The 19,513-nt window shown below is 42.9% G+C and overlaps 1 protein-coding gene across 2 annotated transcripts in view; it reads left to right on the top strand.

Annotated features, from left to right (window-relative positions):
* LOC127620829 (DDB1- and CUL4-associated factor 1-like) overlaps positions 1–19,513 on the top strand; it is a 158,479-nt gene that overhangs the window by 3,183 nt on the left and 135,783 nt on the right. For both annotated transcript variants that reach the window (XM_052094086.1, XM_052094085.1), the window contains exons 3-6: positions 13,029–13,105; positions 13,211–13,284; positions 14,815–14,928; positions 16,708–16,845. In XM_052094086.1, the coding sequence (XP_051950046.1) occupies positions 13,029–13,105; positions 13,211–13,284; positions 14,815–14,928; positions 16,708–16,845 (403 nt within the window). The remainder of the gene's footprint in view (positions 1–13,028; positions 13,106–13,210; positions 13,285–14,814; positions 14,929–16,707; positions 16,846–19,513) is intronic.

Here is a 19,513-nt window from a genome sequence, read left to right on the forward strand (position 1 = left end):
CTGCCAATCAAATTATCTTCCTTTCACCAACAGATTTTATTATATTGGAAGTTATTATATAACCACAACTTTTCTCCACATAAAATCCCAATATGGAACAATAGATTTATTGTTTCTAAATATAAGTCTCTATGTGTTCTTGAGTGGCTTGAGAAAGGTATTTGGTCAGTTCTTCACTTGATAGATGAAGATGGGAGATTGTTAACTTTTAAAGACTTTTGTGCTAAATATAATATACAATGTGAATGCAAACATTTTGAGCGTGTCTTAAATGCGATTCCAAAAAGTTTTATAAATCTTGTACAAAACACTTCTGTCAACATATTTGATGGACCTTGTGAACTTCCATCCCTTCTCTTCAATGGTAATGACCTCAGAGCATGCTTCCCAACAAACTTATCCGCTCTTGTTTCAGTTCTATAGTATATCCGACACTTCTGTATAATAACTGTGTTTTGCAATCTTATGATAAACAAACTATTAGAAAATTGCGAACACTGTATATTAGCTTTCCAGTGGCTCCTAAAGCTAAGGAAACTCATTTTAAAATATTCAATGGGGTATACCCGTCAAGTGAATTTTTAAGACAACGATTTAATTTTGAAGTAAATGCCTGCACTTTTTGTCAAATTGACATAGAGACAACTGATCATCTTTTTTTTCCTTGTCTGTTTTCAAATACTTTTTGGGAAAATATGTCCTACTGGTTGGAATCAAAGATTCGATCACTGCCCACTTTTGCTAGGGAACATGTTTGGAATGATGTCGGAAGAGAAAAGAAATGATTTTCTTATTAATGTAATGTTGATACTGGGCACATTTTTTATTCACAAGTCAAAATGTATGAAGACGAAACCTTATTTTTCTATATTTAAAAGAGACTTAATTTGTAATTTCTTTCCAGCGTTGGAATGTGTAAAAAGTAAAAAGGCCCAGAAATTGGCTGGAATAATAAGAGACCTTGAGCTCTTAAAAGAGGAATAAAGTGACCCCTCTGTATTTGTATTTTTATTTTATATAAGTTTATTTATTTATTTATTTATTATTTTAACTGATATGTGCCTTGCCTAATACTTATTTATCTGTACTTACCAATGCCATTATAGATGTATATTCTGTTTTTTTGTTCTGTTCTTGTGTTCAATAAAAAAAAAAAAAAATCTATCGCCGTTGCGGAGATTCTCTATTAATTCCGGTGAAATCACAAAATAAAATGCACACAAACGTGTCCCTGCTTGATATAGACTGTAACCATGCACTGATGAACATAGGCTATTCAGTTTTGATGATAGAGAAAAAAAACTGCACGAATGCACTGATTAGAAGCACTGATCTATCTATAATGAGATGTTCCTGATTCACCATCGTCTGGCCTCTGAAAAAAGCTTTTAAAGCTAGTCTGCCTGGGCCTGGCCATATTTTAAACGTCTCACTCAATCGTTCGTTGTTTAGGTCTATATCGCAGCCGTTTTAGGCGTGCGCTTTATTTGAAATGCAGCATGCGATGTTGTTTCATAACTTTCAAACGATAGAGCCTGTTCCTTTATAACATAGCAAGAGATCGGTGTATTTTTGCTTTATACATTTTAGGCTTATTCTCAAATTCAGATTGTGTTAGGGGGACGGGATTATTAGGCAATTTTAATCGGACAATTTGACCGGAGAGATTTAATTTTGTCGGACATTTAATTTTTTTACCGGCCAATGTCCGTTAATTACCGGACAACGGAAACCCTGAGGTACTGCACTAAAATAACTCAGAATTCTGCTCTAAATGTCATGTTTGGAAAATTAAGAGAAACTGCTCTGGTTTTTAGCACTTGCTTGTCTTTTTTCTTGTTATCATGCAGTAATGCACAGACGTAATGACTGATGTATGTCCTCATGAATTCAGAGACACACTCCTCGAAATCCAAACACCTTGTCAAAAGAGATGCCCAGGTGTAACAATGATGTCTCGCTTGAACATTTGTGATCGGATCACCCAGAACTCATCTTAATACCAGGTGTACACACAGTCTGGGATGAATGGTCATGCAGTTGATGCATTACAGTCCTGAAGTGTTCATGATGAAAAACTGCTCAGACTGCAAGAGCTCAGACTGCAAGTTGTGTAGTGTACACTTGGCTTTATATGCTGACCTATGTATGTATAAATATGTATATTTTTGGAGCTTTAAAATTTGGGCACCCATTCACTTGCACTGTATGGACTAAAAGAGCTTAGAAATTCTTATACAAATCTTAATTTGTGTTCTGTTGAATAAAGTCATTCACATCCGGGATGGCATAAAAGTGAGTGGTGAACTATTCCTTTAAACCTTTCCAGTAACTTGTCTTTCATACAAGTATAACTGATGGTTTACTTGTCTGAACGCTTAAGTCACTTTTTTTTACAGTTCCAATATAATATATATATATATATATATATACAACATTAAAAGGTTTGAAATAATTTTATTGACCAAGGGTGCTCTAAATCAGTGCTTCCTAAAATGGGGAACGCATACCCCTGGGGGTACGTGAGGTGACAATGAGGGTACACGAATACAATTCTGAGATTTACCGTTCTTTTAATTTCATCACAGTCTAAAATAACATTCAAAACCAGTTCATGTATTTCTCACTGGCAAAAATAATTTTGTGTGCCCTCTAGTGTAGAAACACCAAAATGGCTGTGTCAGATAAATATGCAATGAAATATAACCCTATCTTTTGATAAAATAAATGCATCTACTCGTGCGTCGTGCGTCACACAGGTTTATTTTTTCACCAGACCAGCACACTCCTAGGTGACGTATCTTCGTGATGGCAAGTAAAATTGATACTTCACTGTTTTACCAGACTTACATGTCAGTTGTCCACAATTTTTGTTTGTTTATTGTTTTTTTTTTCACAGTTTAAAATGTTATTTGTATTTAAAGTTAGATGCATAGGAGGTTTGATTCTGTTGGTAAAAGTTCATAAGCTTTGATGACAGTCAAAGAATCAAACATGGTGTGGCTAAATCTTTTTCCACATTCACATGCAGTAATTTTCACTCACATTTGCTCACACACTATAGACTTGTTTTTACATTGTTACATCATGTTTTTTCAGCAGATGAGATCAACCTTGCTAATAGTGTCAAATGTAACTTAAAAAAAAACGCCTTGAGCTGACTGCGCAATTGCATGGCTACTTACCCGCAATGCTCGAAGTCGGCCGGCAATGCCGTACCTGCAATGATGCGCAATTCCAGGCACAGATCTGAATGCTTTTCTTGCATACCACACACGTGCAGCGTATCAGATCAGGAGCAGCTTTAAGACAAGCGCTTTGAATTATTTTTCTAATCCTTATTCAGCCTTTGGTGGATCTACAATTTGTTTTTGATCAAATGAATGCATCCTTTGTGAAGAGAAGCATCAATTGCTTTCAAGAACAAAAATGTCTTTGTCATGATATTTGAATATGACGATTAATTGTCTGTTCTCTTACGAGAGGTTCTCTCGTATTGCGTAAGCTAGCTTACGCTACGGGAAAGATTCATCTTTTCTGAGATATTGAAGCCAAAAAATTATCCTTAATTTTGTATCCATTGTCAACGCAGTGCAGCAGCTGCATACCTAGAGCGGGCTAGCTAGCGAGCTCATTGGTTGCTCTGCGGCAACTGCTGCTAACAGCAGGCTATAGACGAACTTGAGTGAACTCGCGTCCAATGACAGGCGCCCGCGCCGTCACTGTATCAAAGCCCGCCAGAATGGCCGTGGCTAGAGTGCATATAAGCGTAAGTTCGTAGGCTGGAACCCTGATTTTCTTCTTTTCAGCGAAGCTCTTCGCAGCTCTGAACTGCAGAAGCCGCGTCGCCGTTCGAGGGGCATCTAGCAAGCGTGGACAGCGCTCGAAGAAGCCGGCCGTCTTCGCCACCTTCAGCCATCCTGCGAGCTACGCCATCCGGCGACGTATCCTTTTTAGAGCAAGCTAGTTCCTCAGCGAACTTCACAAAAAGAGCAACGAGCGTCTTTTTAAAGATGCCTCGCACCACCTGCGCCCCATGCCGCGCCCCTCTCAGCACCGGAGACCGCCACCTCATCTGCGCTCTCTGCCAGGGATTGGAACATGCAGAGCTCGCCCTCGCTGACGGCGGATGCGACCTCTGCGAGGAGCTTCCGATGTCGACCCTGCGGGCTCGACTGGAAGCACTCAAAACCGAAGCCGCCACGCCGCCTTTCGTTTCGCCGCGCAGAAAGAAGCGCCGCTGCCAAAGGCTGCGGAACCGGTGTTAGAAGCGACTACCTCGCCGGAGCCTCTCCCTCGAGCCTCGCTTTCACCCTCCCTGCCCCCCCGGGACGCGCAGTTGCCGCCGAGCGGCCGCACTGTTGCCATCTTGGATGACTAGGCGGAGGATAAGGGCTGCTGTTCCATCATGGCTTCGGACAGCGAGGAGTGGTCAGGCTCCCAAGCCTCCTCCTCGGCCCAGGAATCCAGCAGGACCCGCGCCGGAGTCGAGGGAGAATTAACGCGCCTCCTCACACAGGCCGTCGACCGCCTCGGGCTTGAGTGGTCACCGCCCTCTGAGCAGGCTCCCAACAGACTCAACGGCTCGGGCTGCTCCCTTCCTGCCGGAACTCCACGCGCTTCGGTGGACGGCGCCACCGAGAGGGGCTACTCTTCCAACCCCCCGGTCGAGGATTCGGTAGCAGCACACCTTTGCCCGCCCTCCGCGAGATGGCGGTCTAAGCCAGTGCTCCCGTCTAAGGCCTGCAGAATTACTTCCGCCTGTGTTGGCCGCACCTATGCCGCCGCCGGCCAAGCCGCATCTGCTCTGCATTCCATGGCCGTTTTACAGATCCTCCAAGCGGACCTCCTTCGAGAGTGGGATGAGAAAGGCAGGCACCCAGAGGCTGTCTCAGATCTAAGGAGCGCGACGGATCTCTCCCTTCGCGCCACCAAAGCTGCAGCTCAAGCCCTAGGGAAGTGCATGGCCGCGCTGACTGTGACCGAGAGACACCTATGGCTAACGCTAGCCGACATGGGAGACGCTGAACGCTCCACGTTCCTCAACGTGCCGCTCTCTCCGTCCGGTCTCTTCGGTTCCGCGGTGAGTGGCATTGTTGACCATTTCTCGGAAGTCCAGAAAGCCACCCAAGCCATGAATCTCTTCCTGCCTCGTCGCGCTAGCTCCTCTGCAGGCCGCCCACGTGACCAGCCTCCTGCACGAGCCTCTTCACAGCGCCCAGCTCAGCAAAGCCAGACTTCTCAGCGTCGACAGGGCGGCCGCCCTAGAACGCGCTCAGACAGCCGCCGCAGACCACCGCCCCCCCACGGGCCTCTGCCTAAGATTGCGCTGAAACCTGAGCAACCGAAGTCCTCCTAGCTTTGTTGAGGAAACGACGGATCAGTCCCGCCACGGCCGGACCACCGTCAAAGCTTCGCCCCCTGTCAGTCCCCTTCTCTCAGGCTACTGCAGTGGTGGATTCAGCAGCCAACAAGCCGGTGATACTGCCCGCTTGCCTGCACTCAAATGCCGTTTTCACGGCGACTCAAAGAAATCTTGTAAAAAGCAAACATGCCTTATGTGTAGAAAATGTGCCCACAATCCAGTGTTCACCCCTACACACAAGCATTACACTTCCCGTGTCCCTATCAGAGCCCACTCTCATATAGCGGGCACAGCCAGCTCGAGTGTTAGTCAATAAACGCGCCCACGAATCCGTGCGCGCGCCCCTTCTCTGCCCGCTCTGTCACACGGCCAGCAAACACCTCTCTGTATGTAAGTCCCATGCCCGTGACTATGCTTGCGCATCACTTCACAGATGTGACTCTTTCCCCATTCACCTCAATCGGGAAGTCACTCACAGAACAGCCTGTCCCTGCTGCCTGCGAGCAGTCATGCATAAGCACAGTAAGCGCGCTCACACATTCTGTTCAGCTCGCTGTGTGCGGCAATCAGGGCGACTTGGCCATTCACCCTCTAGCGTTACGCTTCAAAGCGTGGAAAGCTATCCCAGGGATATCCAAATGGGTGTTAAGCACAGTAAAACAGGGCTATTTGCTACAGTTCGATCGCCGCCCTCCCCGCTTCAGAGCGTGCTCGAAACTACTGTGAACACGGAAGCAGCCTGCATGCTTCGTTCAGAAATAGCAAACCTTCTGTGCAAAAGGGCCATAGAGAGAGTACCACCTTCTCTGAGCGAGTCAGGGTTTTACAGCCGTTATTTTCTTGTCCCCAAGAAAGACGGCGGCCTCAGACCAATATTAGATCTCAGGGTTTTGAACAAGGTGCTCGCAAAAAGACCGTTCAAAATGCTTACAATCAGGAAACTCCTCGCGCATGTGCGCCAGGGGGACTGGTTCATTTCTCTCGATCTGAAAGATGCCTACTTTCAGATTCAGATAAATCCCCGTCACAGGCCATTCTTGGGATTCACCTTCGACGGCCAGGTTTATCAATACACCGTCCTTCCGTTCGGCCTGTCTTTAGCACCCCGTACTTTCACGAAGTGCATGGATGCGGCGCTCGCACCCCTGCGGAGTCAGGGCTTGCGAATTCTGAACTATTTGGACGATTGGCTGATTTTGGCACAGTCACATACGGAGCTTCTGTCTCACAGGACAGTTCTCCTCAGTCATCTGAACAGTTTGGGTCTTGCAGTCAATTGGACCAAGAGCTCACTACAGCCCAGTCAGGCAATTTCCTTCCTTGGAATAGAACTAGACTCCATGGCGATGACGGCTCGCTTATCTACACAGCGTGCGCGCCGTGTTCAGCGACTAGCCGCGTCCTTTCAGATGAACAGCCTCACGCCTCTGAAAAAATTTCAGAGAATGCTAGGTTACATGGCCTCAGCCGCAGCAGTACTTCAGCTGGGTTTACTGTGCATGCGCCCGCTTCAGCATTGGCTAAACACCCGCGCATCTCGCCGGGCTTGGGCCACGGGCCGCCAGCCAATCAGAGTGATTCAGATCTGTATCTCAGCTCTGCAGCCCTGGGCAGTGGCTGAATGGTATCAGCGGGGAGTGACGATGGGAGCTGTATCTCGCCGAAAAGTCATCTCGACAGACGCGTCCAACACGGGTTGGGGCGCGGTCTGCGAGGGCTCTCCGGCTTTTGGCCTATGGTCAGTTCAGGAAAAGCTCCTTCACATAAATTGTCTGGAAATGATACGCGCTCGTGCGCTTCCTCCCGGTCATTCAGGGTCACCACGTCCTGGTCCGTTCAGACAACAGATCTGTGGTATCCTATCTAAACTGTCAGGGCGGTGTCAGATCCAGGAACCTCTTCCATCTGACAAAACGCATACTGAATTGGGCCCAGTGCCACCTGCGCTCGCTGAGGGCGACGCACGTGCCAGGCCACCTGAACGACGGCCCAGACAGACTGTCCAGAGACAATATTTCCCCAGGGGAATGGTCCCTGCACGCTCAAACAGTCCAGAAGTTATGGAGCATATTCGGCAGAGCAGAGAGAGACCTCTTTGCGTCAGAAGAGAACTCTCACTGCCCAGTATTTTTCTCGAAAAGCGAGGACGCGTTGGCCCAGGACTGGCCCAACCGCCCGCTCTACGCCTTCCCTCCCGTCTCGCTATTGCCACAGGTAATGCAGAGGATCAGGGAAACGCATCACTCGGTGCTCCTCATAGCCCCGCGCTGGGAGAATCAGACATGGTTCCCGGAGCTTACGCAGCTGTCACGGATAGCCCCGTGGCCCATTCCAGTGAGAACAGATCTCCTCTCTCAAGCTCGCGGCACGATCTGGCATCCCCACCCAGAGCGCTGGGCGCTGCACGCGTGGGTGATCAACGACTACCCGTCGCTTTGCCAGAAGGAGTAATAAACACTATCATACACGCTAGAGCCCCTTCCACGAGAAGACTATGCGTCCAAATGGTCTGTGTTTTCAAAATGGTGCACCAACAGAGACCTGGACCCACGGACGTGGGGTGTCGTCGCTGCTCGTGTTTTTACAAGAGCTGATGGATAAGGGCAGATCCCCATCCACGCAAGTGTACGTGGCGGCCGTCGTGGCGTTCGCTGAACCCCTGCACGGCCAGTCACTGCTCATTCCGTAGTTCTCGAAGCTATGAAAGCCCCCCCTTTTCGAATCGCTTCAATCCGTGGATTTGAAATACCTTTCACTCAAAACCGTTTTTCTAACTGCCCTGTCATCAGTTAAACATGTGGGAGACCTTCACGCGCTGTCTGTCAGCGCTGCGTGTCTTGAGTTTGGACCAAATGACTCCAAGGTCATTTTAAAGCCTAGACACGGCTATGTCCCCAAGGTGATCGGTACTCCTTTCAGAGCACAAATTATTCCCCCTCTCGGCGCTGCCAGCATCCGATAGCGAACATGACGCCAATCTCCTTTGCCCAGTCAGAGCACTGAGATTGTATACTGCGCGCTCCGCCTCTTTCAGACGCTCTGAGCAGCTTTTCGTTTCGTTCGGAGGGCGCACCAAAGGTTTCGCCGCCTCGAAACAGACACTGTCTAGATGGATAGTGGACGCTATTGCTGCCGCGTACGTGTCAAAAGACCTACCATGCCCGTTAGGCATTAGGGCTCACTCCACTAGAGGCATGGCCTCCTCGTGGGCATGGTCCAGCGGGATTTCCATTCATGACATATGTGTGGCAGCGGGCTGGGCTTCCCCCTCCACCTTTGTCAGATTTTACAATCTGGAAGTGCCCGCCCTGCAGGCAAAAATACTAGCGGTTTAATACGCTACAGCTCCCCTGGTGAGCTGCACTGACGGGACACATTCCACACAGACCGGCACCGCCGCTCTGTCTTTCCCTTCCCACTATGTGCTTATGTATTACACACACACACTGGCCCGCACTCTTGCCGGCCAAATATTATTCCCCCACTCACAAGGGCTCCCCCGGGTCCCTCCACCCCCGGGGCTCATGCAGTGGATGCTTGGCGCGCACGGCGTTGACAATGGGTTCCCGTGAGCGTAAGCTAGCTTACGCAATACTGAGAGAACCTCTCGTAAGAGAACGAATCGGTTACCTAACGTAACCTCGGTTCTCTCTAGATGAGGGAACGAGTATTGCGTAGCCGGCCGTGCTTCGCGCCACGAGCGATTTTCGCTTCATTCAATGAAAACCAGGGTTCCAGCCTCACGAACTTTGCGCTTATATGCACTCTAGCCACGCCCATTCTGGCGGGCTTTGATACAGTGACGGCGCGGCGCTGTCATTGGACGCGAGTTCACTCAAGTTCGTCTATAGGCTGCAGCAGTTGCCGCAGAGCAACCAATGAGCTCGCTAGCTAGCCCGCTCTAGGTATGCAGCTGCTGCACTGCGTTGACAATGGATACAAAATTAAGGATAATTTTTTGGCTTCAATATCTCAGAAAAGATTAATCTTTCCCGTAGCGTAAGCTAGCTTACGCAATACTCGTTCCCTCATCTAGAGAGAACCGAGGTTACATTAGGTAACCGATTCGTTTTAGGTCTTTCATGATTATGATTAATTGTTTACAGTTTTATTCTTAAGATGTGTGCTTAATTTACTTAAATGTATTTTAATTTACTCAAGTCCTTTTATTAATATATTTTATTATGATTCACTTGGAATTATATAATAAAATTGGGATATATGATTTCCTTTTAGACTTTGAAAACTTTAAAATTACAATAAAAAGTTATATGAAAAATATTTCAAAATGGGTGTGTATATATATATCTCAAAATTGTCAACCTTAATCTTTGTCCATTTTGCATTTACACTGTTGTTTATGGAACCCATCAACCTGAATATTATATGATGCAATAGTAAAAGTTTTCTCTCCTAAATTCTTCACTTTTAGCCTACTTTAAGGCTCTCCGATGAAACCTATGAGTGCATATTATGCACGAAATGTAATACATTTGTTTTTTTCATTCTATCATCTCCACAGAAATAAAGTGGGCATCCCCTCGTCACTGCATGTATGAACCTGCAATTATAAAAAATATTTGCATTAAACTTTCATAAAATAAATGTGAAACAGAAGCTGTTTGCGTTCACAAGCAAAATCTTCGCTTATTTTTGCAGGAGTTTGGTGCAAATCTCTGCAAATAGTGCTCTTCAGGAGCTGCTCTTAGTGTGGTCCACTGTGCGAGTCAGTACGGTGGCCGAGGGGTGCACAAAATATGAAAGCTGAAAACACAATGGAAATAAGCCACAGCATAACAAAAACCACAACATAACGAAATTAAGCATCAAAATAATGGAAATAAGATCCAGCCTAACGGAAATAAGCTTCAACATGACAACTGTTAAAACAATTTTTTTTTAATAAAAATTATCTACTTGTCCTTAAGTACTCTGGCCAATACCTTGTTGGGTTTCTACCAGAACTCTTAATGCACATAACTTCAACAGTTGCTCGAATCTGTACCATGCAAAGATGTGAAAATTACTTCACAGTTCCTGCAGCTATACTTGCGTCATGGCAGCTCTTATAAGGTGTCATGCTCCAGCGTAAATGGGTTGTATGTAGGTTGTAGCCCCCACTCGTACGCTGAAGTGGTCAGGGGAACACTCAGTTCCACAGTCAACACACTCTTGTGATGCATTGACCGGGAAACGGTTGGAGTGCCTTGCTGTGGGCTGAGCAGCTCTCCTCATCTACCAAATTATGCATGATTCTCACTGCATGACCATTAAAGATCACTACTAAATTATTATTGTTTTTGCACTAGTCTTATTTTACACTTTTGTCTGATTTTATCGTATGATTGACACATTCGTACTGGCATGAACCACTGCAAACTCTGCACACACCTGCACTAGAAGGGTTTTGCAGTTATAGCAATCAATCCGTGCCCTATGCCTGCTGTGCAGAGAGAGGGGGAGAGAGAGAATTTAAACAAGCAATGGATAAAAAAAATAGAATGGAATGAAGGTATTTAAGCTCACGCAAAGCGAAGAAAAGAAACCGCTAATGAAGTAGACTGATGCAGCTAATGTACAGGACAAGTATAAACACTCGGCATATAATAGTTATCATGTTTATAATCTGTTATGTTTTTGTTGAGGAAAAACAAGCATATCCAAACTCATTTATACACAACAGTTTAAATGACGGAATGTCCATTACCTCCCCTAGTATAGTCTTTATCATATGCCATGCTTGTTGTTTAAAGAAGCGTCGCAGGGATTACGTTGCTATGGGGATGCTGCTTTCACATTTTTATAGGTTACAGCCTTATTCCAAAATGTATTTAATTATTTACCTCAAAATTCTACAAATAATTATTTGAAATCTTTGCAAATTTTTTAACAAAAACTAAAAAAAACTAATCACATCTACATAAGTATTCACAGCCTTTGCCATGACACTCAAAATTGAGCTCAGGTGCATCCTGTTTCCACTGATCATCCTTGAGATGTTTCTATAACTTGAGTGGGGTCCACCTGTGGTTAATTCAGTTGATTGGACATGATTTGGAAAGGCACACACCTGTCTATATAAGGTCCCACAGTTAACCGTGCATGTCAGAGCACAAACCAAGCCATGAAGTCCAAGGAATTGTCGGTAGACCTCCGGGACAGGATTGTATCGAGGCACAGATCTGGGGAAGGGTACAGAACAATTAATGCAGCATAGAAGGTCCCAATGAGCACAGTGGCCTCCATCAGTAAATGGAAGAAGTTTGGAACCACCAGGACTCTTCCTAGAGCTGGCCGCCCAGCCAAACTGAGCGATCAGGGGAGAAGGGCCTTAGTCAGGGAGGTGACCAAGAACCCGATGGTCACTCTGACAGAGCTCCAGCATTACTATGTGGAGCGAGGAGAACCTTCCAGAAGAGCAACCATCTCTGCAGCACTCCACCAATCAGGCCTGTATGGTAGAGTGGCCAGATGGAAGCACCACCTCTGTAAAAGGCACATGACAGCCCACCTGGAGTTTGCCAAAAGGCACCTGAAGGACTCTCGGACCATGAGAAACAAAATTCTCTGGTCTGATGAAACAAATATTGAACTCTGGGCTAAATGGCAAGCATCATGTCTGGAGGAAACCAGGCACCGCTCATCACCTGGCCAATACCATCCCTAGAGTGAAGCATGGTGGTGGCAGCATCATGCTGCGAGGATGTTTTTCAGTGGCAGGAACTGGGAGACTAGTCCGAATCGAGGGAAAGATGAATGCAGCAATGTACAGAGACATCCTTGATGAAAACCTGCTCCAGAGCCCTCTGGACCTCAGACTGGGGCAAATGTTCATCTTCCAACAGGACAACAACGCTAAGCACACAGCCAAGATAACAAAGGAGTTGCTATGGGACAACTCTGAATGTCCTTGAGTGGCCCAGCCAGAGCCCAGACTGGAACCCGATTGAACATTTCTGGAGAGATCTGAAAATGGCTGTGCACCGATGCTCTCCATTCAACTTGATGGAGCTTGAGATGTCCTGCAAAGAAGAATGGGAGAAACTGCCCAAAAATAGGTGTGCCAAGCTTGTAAAAAGACTTGAGGCTGTAATTGGTGCCAAAGGTGCTTCAACAAAGTATTGAGCAAAGGCTGAGAATACTTATGTAGACCTACATGTGTGTTATTTTTATTTCTTTTTATAAATTTGCAAAGATTTCAAACAAACTTCTTTCATGTTGTCATTATGGGGTATTGTTTGTAGAATTGAGGAAAATAATGAATTTATGAATGAACAATCCATTTTGGAATAAGGCTGTGACATATCAAAATATGGAAAAAGTGTAGCGCTGTGAGTACTTTCTGGATGCACTGTATACGAGAGTAAAGTGTACACCTCTTATCCAGTACAGTTAAACAGGAACAGCTTTCTCACAGTAAGCCACGTTCTCACAATAACCCACATTTCTGGTTTCCATCTGAATGTACTGACAGAAATGTTTGCTCAACAAATGTGACCAACTTGTGTCCACTCTCAACAGCACCACCCTGTGCATTCTGTTATAACTGCCAGGTATTACTTGGTAAATTTTTTTTCTGTCTAGAAATACCCCTTAACTGTAGTAAAATCACTGTAGACACGACCTCTTGTGGCTAATTGCTTTATTCTTTCATTTCCTGAAGAATTTCAGAGCTTGTTGAAAGGGAGACAGAGGAGTATCACAAGGCCGATCCTGACCCGTTTGATGACCGTCATCCAGGTGAAAATGGCAGCTAACCCATGAGCCTTTCACAGTTTTTCACAGCTGTGTTATCTGTTGCATATTGAAATTATCTTATTGACTCATGCTTGTATTATTCTGAAGGACGGGCAGACCCAGAGTGCATGCTGGGACACCTTTTGAAAATCCTTTTCAAGAATGATGATTTTATGAATGCGGTAAGACAGATTTTCAGTGTACTCATGCTTGTGAGCTAATTGCAGAGTACCCATAGGTCCTTAAAGTATAAACATTTCTTAAATTCACTTTTCAAGATTTGAAGACAGTAAAACTCGTAGTGTAAAATAGGTATAAAATATTCTTAGCGGAGGTTTTAAAGATCTATTGTGTAATTTCTGCTGCACCAAATGGAATAAAAAAACAAAACAAACAAACATTGTTTTCAAATTATTATTTTTTTCTGAAAATCTGATTTGTCAAAATATTAGGTCACTGCGATTGTGTAAATTCGTTATAGGCATGGTCAATTGCCAGCATTCCGAATATGACATTTGCAGTGAAACGTGAAATTTATCTACACACATAAAGTACTTATTGTCGGTATATTGAATTATATGTTTTTTGGAGACCGCAGACTTTGTAAAAACTTTGTAATGCACAATCCAGAAATAAAAATAGCTACATAATTCAGAAGAGTTGGCACTCTTAAGAACATGTAATATAAAATTTTTATTCTTTGTTTTTTTTTTTCACATAAATGGGAAAAATAAGCAGCGTTGTGAATGTGACCACTGTGAAAGCGGCATGTACTGTATATGATGATGGAAAACCATTCAAAACACTTTGAAATCTGCCACATTATCTGCCACATTTTGACTTCTGAGACATTATGGTATAAATCAAGGCTGCATGATGAATTGAAATAAGATCGAAAGTGCGAAATGGCCTTGCAAGATTGCCAAACCTCAAAAACCTGCTTTTTAAAACATAGTCTGCAATGAACACCTCATTCAACACTGGGTGTGCAAGTGATGCTCTCTAGCGGCTATGTATGGCAAACACTGAGCAACGCAATATGAGATGATACAATGTTTTCACATTACAAAGTCAAATTTGTAAGTTTGTGAAATTATTCATTTCCAAATGATGGAAATGAATACATTTTGGAACACATCACAGATCAAAGCAATAGTCAGCGATTTATCTGAATCTTCATGGTAAAAATAATAAGTGATGGGTGTTTGATTCTCCCATTGTTACTCAAATGATTTATGAAGGGTCCGTAACTATTACTTCCGTAATGCATAAGTATTTGTTTATTACCATTTCTTCATACTTAACAATCAAAAATTTAATTTGCACACCCTCATGTTGTTAATGCAAACCAAATTCGCATGACTTTTTTTTTTTCTGTGGAACACAAAAGAAATGTTTGGCAGAATTTTAGGGACAGACAGCCACAGTCACTATTCACTTTAATTGCATGAAAAAGATGCAATGAATGTAAAGGTGAATGAATCTAACATTATGCTTAACATCTCCCTTTGTGTTACAGAAGTAATTTTGATCAACATACTGTAATTGAGTAAATTATGAAAATATTATTGTTTGGGTTGATCTATCTCTTAGATCATTGATCATTGCAGAGTAACGTTACATATGTACTATGATGTAATAAGAAGTGCAACACTGGCCATTTTATTTCTGATCTGTAGTGTTTTTTGCTTGTTTTTTGTTGGATTTTATAGCTTGTAAACTCTTACGTGATGAGCAGCAGGGAGGTCGCTCTGAACACTGCAGCGTGCAGACTGCTGCTCAACATCATGCCGGGCCTTGAGACAGCTGTGGTCTTTCAGGAGAAGGTACTTTCAAACTTTTGTATTTATGTATGCAGTAGGGCTGGGCGAGAAGCAAGAAATATGTTCACAATATTTTTGTTTGAATAAATATTGCGATATTCGATTACATCCCCTCTTTGTAATATTTTAGCTTTTTGCATATATAGTCTATATACAGATAAATGAGATTTATATTCTTTTCACCACAATTGTACAGAGCAGTTATCTGAGTTACCGTAGACTTTGTCAGTTCGAACCAGTCTGGCCATTTTCTGTTGACCTCTCTCATCAACGAGGAATTTCCATCCACAGAACTGCCGCTCAATGGATGTCTTCATTTTTGGCACCATTCAGAGTAAATTCTAGAGACTGTTGTGTGTGAAAATCCCAGGAGATCAGCAATTACAGAAATTCTCAAATCAGCTGGTCTGGCACCCACAGTCATGCCACACTCCAAATCACTGAGATAAACAACTTTTTCCCCCATTCTGATTTTTGATGTTAACGTTAATTGATGCATCTGACCTGTATCTGCATGATTTTATGCACTGCACTGCTGCCACACTATTGGCTGGTTAGTTAATCTCATGGATGATTGTTGGTGCCAGATGTGCTGGTTTAACTATCTGTAACTGCTGATCTCCTGGGATTTTCACACACAACAGTCTCTAGAATTTACTCAGAATGATGCAAAAAACGTCCAGTGAGGGCCAGATCTGCAGACTGAAACGCCTTGTTTATGAGAAAGGTCAACAGAGAAGGGCCAGACTGGTTTGAACTGACAAAGTCTTCGGTAACTCTGATGACCTCTCAGTACAATTGTGGTGAGAAGAATATCATCTCCGAATGCTATTCTGAGATGCGCGTTGACGCAGTTTTGGCAGCAGAGGGCGACATACACAATATAAGGCAGGTGTGTGTTTTTTATATATATCTCTCATTATATATATATATATATATATATATAATGAATTAATATAAAGTTCAAACTGACGACTCTTTACTGTGTGTGTTCCACAAGACCAGTGTTTGGTGTAATCAAATTACAAAGTAATTAGTTACTCTACTGTAATTACATTAAGTTCTTGTAGTTAGATTACAGTTTCTGACTTTAGTTTAATTGCTTTTAAGTACATTACATTTGCTTATTTCTGATATATTTTTATGTAAAATACATGAATTATGGCCCCGTAACGAGTAATTTTGAAGGAGAAATGTGCTGTAAGTGTGACTTGTGTGTAACAATAAACAAGGTATTTGTTGAGCGGAAAAGTGTTTTAGAAAGTAACTTAAAATTTTAGTACTGTAATTTTAGTTATGTGATTTACCTTTTCTTTTTACTTGGTAATCCAATTACGATTTTAGATAATTAGTCATTTGTAGTGCATATACATTTTTAAGTAACACTGCATGGTTGCACTGCACTCTGAACAAACAGCGAATTAGGGATGCACATCGACAGCTTTTCTGTTATAAATATAATAAAGTGTGTTTCTTCAAGAGCTTTAACAGCATTTCTTGTCATGTTTTACTTCGAAACTTCTTACAGGTCACCCGCCACAGTGGTGAAATGATCTGCCACTGCACATTGCTACCATTTAATATATTTGCCGACTTCCCAGTTCCATGGTTTTGCAATTTCTCGATATTGAACATAATTTGTCAATGAGTGCTGCAATCGACATCAGGATATTTGTCAGATATCGCCGATATCCGATTAAATAGTCCTATCTAGATCAGTTGAAGTGTTATATAGCTTCTACTACACACGCACATGTAAATGTTTGTTTGTGACTGTAATAGGATGGGATTGTGGAGCGATTGTTTAAATGGGTGCAGGAGTCTGAGCAGCCGCTCCGGATCTACGCCACAGGCCTGCTTGCAGGAGCCATGGAGAACCAGGACATTGCTGCCAACTATCGCGAGGAGAACTATGTACTAGTGAGTGGCCATGAAATATCCATGTATAACAAATCATAAAACCAAGATAATCAAGTAATTAATTATTAAAAAATTTGGTTTAAAGTAGAGATGCACCGCTTGCAATTTTCTTGGCCGATTCCGATTTTGTATTTTTTTTTTTTTTTTGCAAGTGTGACCTGCCGATTTGATTTATTAATTTTTTTTTTCTAAGAACTATTATTGTCCGCATATACAAACAAAATCTACCTTTCTTCAATGCAACATTTTTATTTTCATAATAAAATAAATGATTAAACATTACAATTTCCTCCAAACTGCACTAAGTTACAGGATCTTCTCTCACTTAAACAAGTCTCAAAATAAAGTGCTCTGTGACTGGAAAGAGATAGAAATAACAATTAACTGCAAATGAGTTGCTATATATAACAGATGTCATTTTCCAAAATTTTTATAAATGGACCTTTTTCTCTTTATTACTCGTCTAACAAAACAATTCCAAAGATCTGAAAAACTGAAGTGTCCAATACGCTCAACTTACGTTAGATGTCCAAATATCAGTTGTAAAGCTTATTGCTGCGTCGGGATCGGCTTGTACCTGTCAAGACTCCCTTTTTTCCCAGGAGTCTCCCGTTTTGTTATTTCTCCCAAAAAAACTCCCGTAATTTGTATGGCCCAAACCACGTTATATGAATAATCGCATCAATATATATTATTCCAAGGTGGTCCAGTTGCCAGATCTTGAATGAAACGCATCCTACTCACACAATCGACACATCATACAAATTACAAATAATTTATGACCACAATCTGGCAACTTACAACCCATTTGCGCTGTTGATATCTGCGCAGGCAGTAGACGCGGGATGTTAAATCAAGCATCACTGGTAGATGGGAGAAGAAGACTCAGCTGGTGGGCCGGTGAAAAAAACAAAATATACATGTAAATTTAACAACAGCTGGACGGAAGAATTTAATTTAATATCCCGAAGCCATATCGACAATGCCCACGCCTTTTACTATTTCTATAGTATTTAGCCTGCCTCTGCCATCCAGCACCCCACTTCTCCCAGATTTGTGTACCCAAATGTTGACAGGTAACAGGCTGCGTGTGTGACATGACACGAGATTAAACAACTCGGGCAACGCGACGTCGGAAAAGTATCACCTACTCTGTATCGAGGAAATGTATCAGATTTCTGAACCCTCTGTCCTCAACTATGGAGAACGGCTGGTCATCCAGGGTGATGGTGTTTTAAATGTCGAATTAGGTTTGTTGTTCCGAAAGTTATTGTGGTGGTTCCCCCACTGTTTACTTTGGCCTTACAATTATTACACATTTCGAACTTGATGTATTCTTCACAGTGATGATCTTCCACGCCAATGACATGTTTACGTGCGGCTGTGACGTTATGAAGAATACCGAGCATGCGGAAAATCGGCAAATTCCGGTCCCTGGCCGGTCGATCGGTGCATCTCTAGTTTAAAGGGATTATTTTAGGGCAGTTTAGGGCTGCAACAATGTGTTTGAGAACTTCATAGAAAGAAAATGTCTATTTGTCCGTCAAATAATCAAATGTTGTTCAAGGATTAATGTGGCCACACCAGCAATGTTGGGGGTAACATGATAAAAGTAACATGCATTATGTAATCAGATTACTTTTAGAGTAACTAGTAAAGTAATACAATATTTTTTATTTTAGACCATAATATCAGTTACTTTTTAAAAAAAGGAACATGTTGCTTTTGTACACCTCTACTGTCCCTTTATTGCAAGAGATCAGGAGTAAAATTGTGCAAACTTCAGGGAGGAGTCGTAGTTCATGATTGGCATTGTAGTTCTAAAGAGTGTGAGGCTAGAGACTATATAGCATAGATGAGTCACTTCTATTTAAATGTATGGGAAAAATTGTAATGCCCAACCTAGAAGCGCCCAACAGTCAATTTAGAAAGGAAGTCCCGCCATGCAGGTAAAAGAGCCAAGCACCTTTTAGATACAGGCATCGCCTGTCAATCAATTCGCTAACGTGCATTTCGTGTTTTAGAGTAATATGAGGTCAACATTAGGTTGAGTGAAACATGGTTGATTCATGTGTTAATCAGGGTACCTGTGGGTCTTAAAAACCTTGAAAAAGTCTTAAATTTGATAATCTCAAATTAAGGCCTTAATAGCCTTGAATTTGGTATACAAAGTCTTAGATTTCGTTACAGAGGTCTTATATTTTTTTTTGCCTTTCCTAGGATTGTTCATACCGTAACAAAATTAACTGTTAATGTAGGCTAATTAAAAAATCATGCAGCGTAACGTTGAGTGCACCTCGCGCTCCACGTCATAGCAGAAAGCGCGAAAGCATGCGCACCCGTTACTATGGTTACTAGGCAAGTGAGGTACAGACCGTACAGACCAAGATAGTAGCTAGCCTAGTTTGTCTGTTAAAATGGGAAAGTGTTGGTTTAATCCGCTGTGGCCAAGGAATCCGTTTGGGTCAAGTCTGTGCCAGGAAATGACAATAATATATGATCTAGTTAAGTAACATAACACGACCAAGTGAGCTGTTCTATAATATCACGATTGCAAATGTTACATTGAATGTATAGTTTAATAAACAAGTAGCCTAGTTAATATGTAGTCACTTACAATTTAGACGCATTATCGTTTTGTTCTATTTTACTGACGAAAATAGTTACA

The sequence above is a fragment of the Xyrauchen texanus genome, chromosome 27 (assembly GCF_025860055.1).
Source record: "Xyrauchen texanus isolate HMW12.3.18 chromosome 27, RBS_HiC_50CHRs, whole genome shotgun sequence".
Taxonomy (NCBI): domain Eukaryota; kingdom Metazoa; phylum Chordata; class Actinopteri; order Cypriniformes; family Catostomidae; genus Xyrauchen; species Xyrauchen texanus.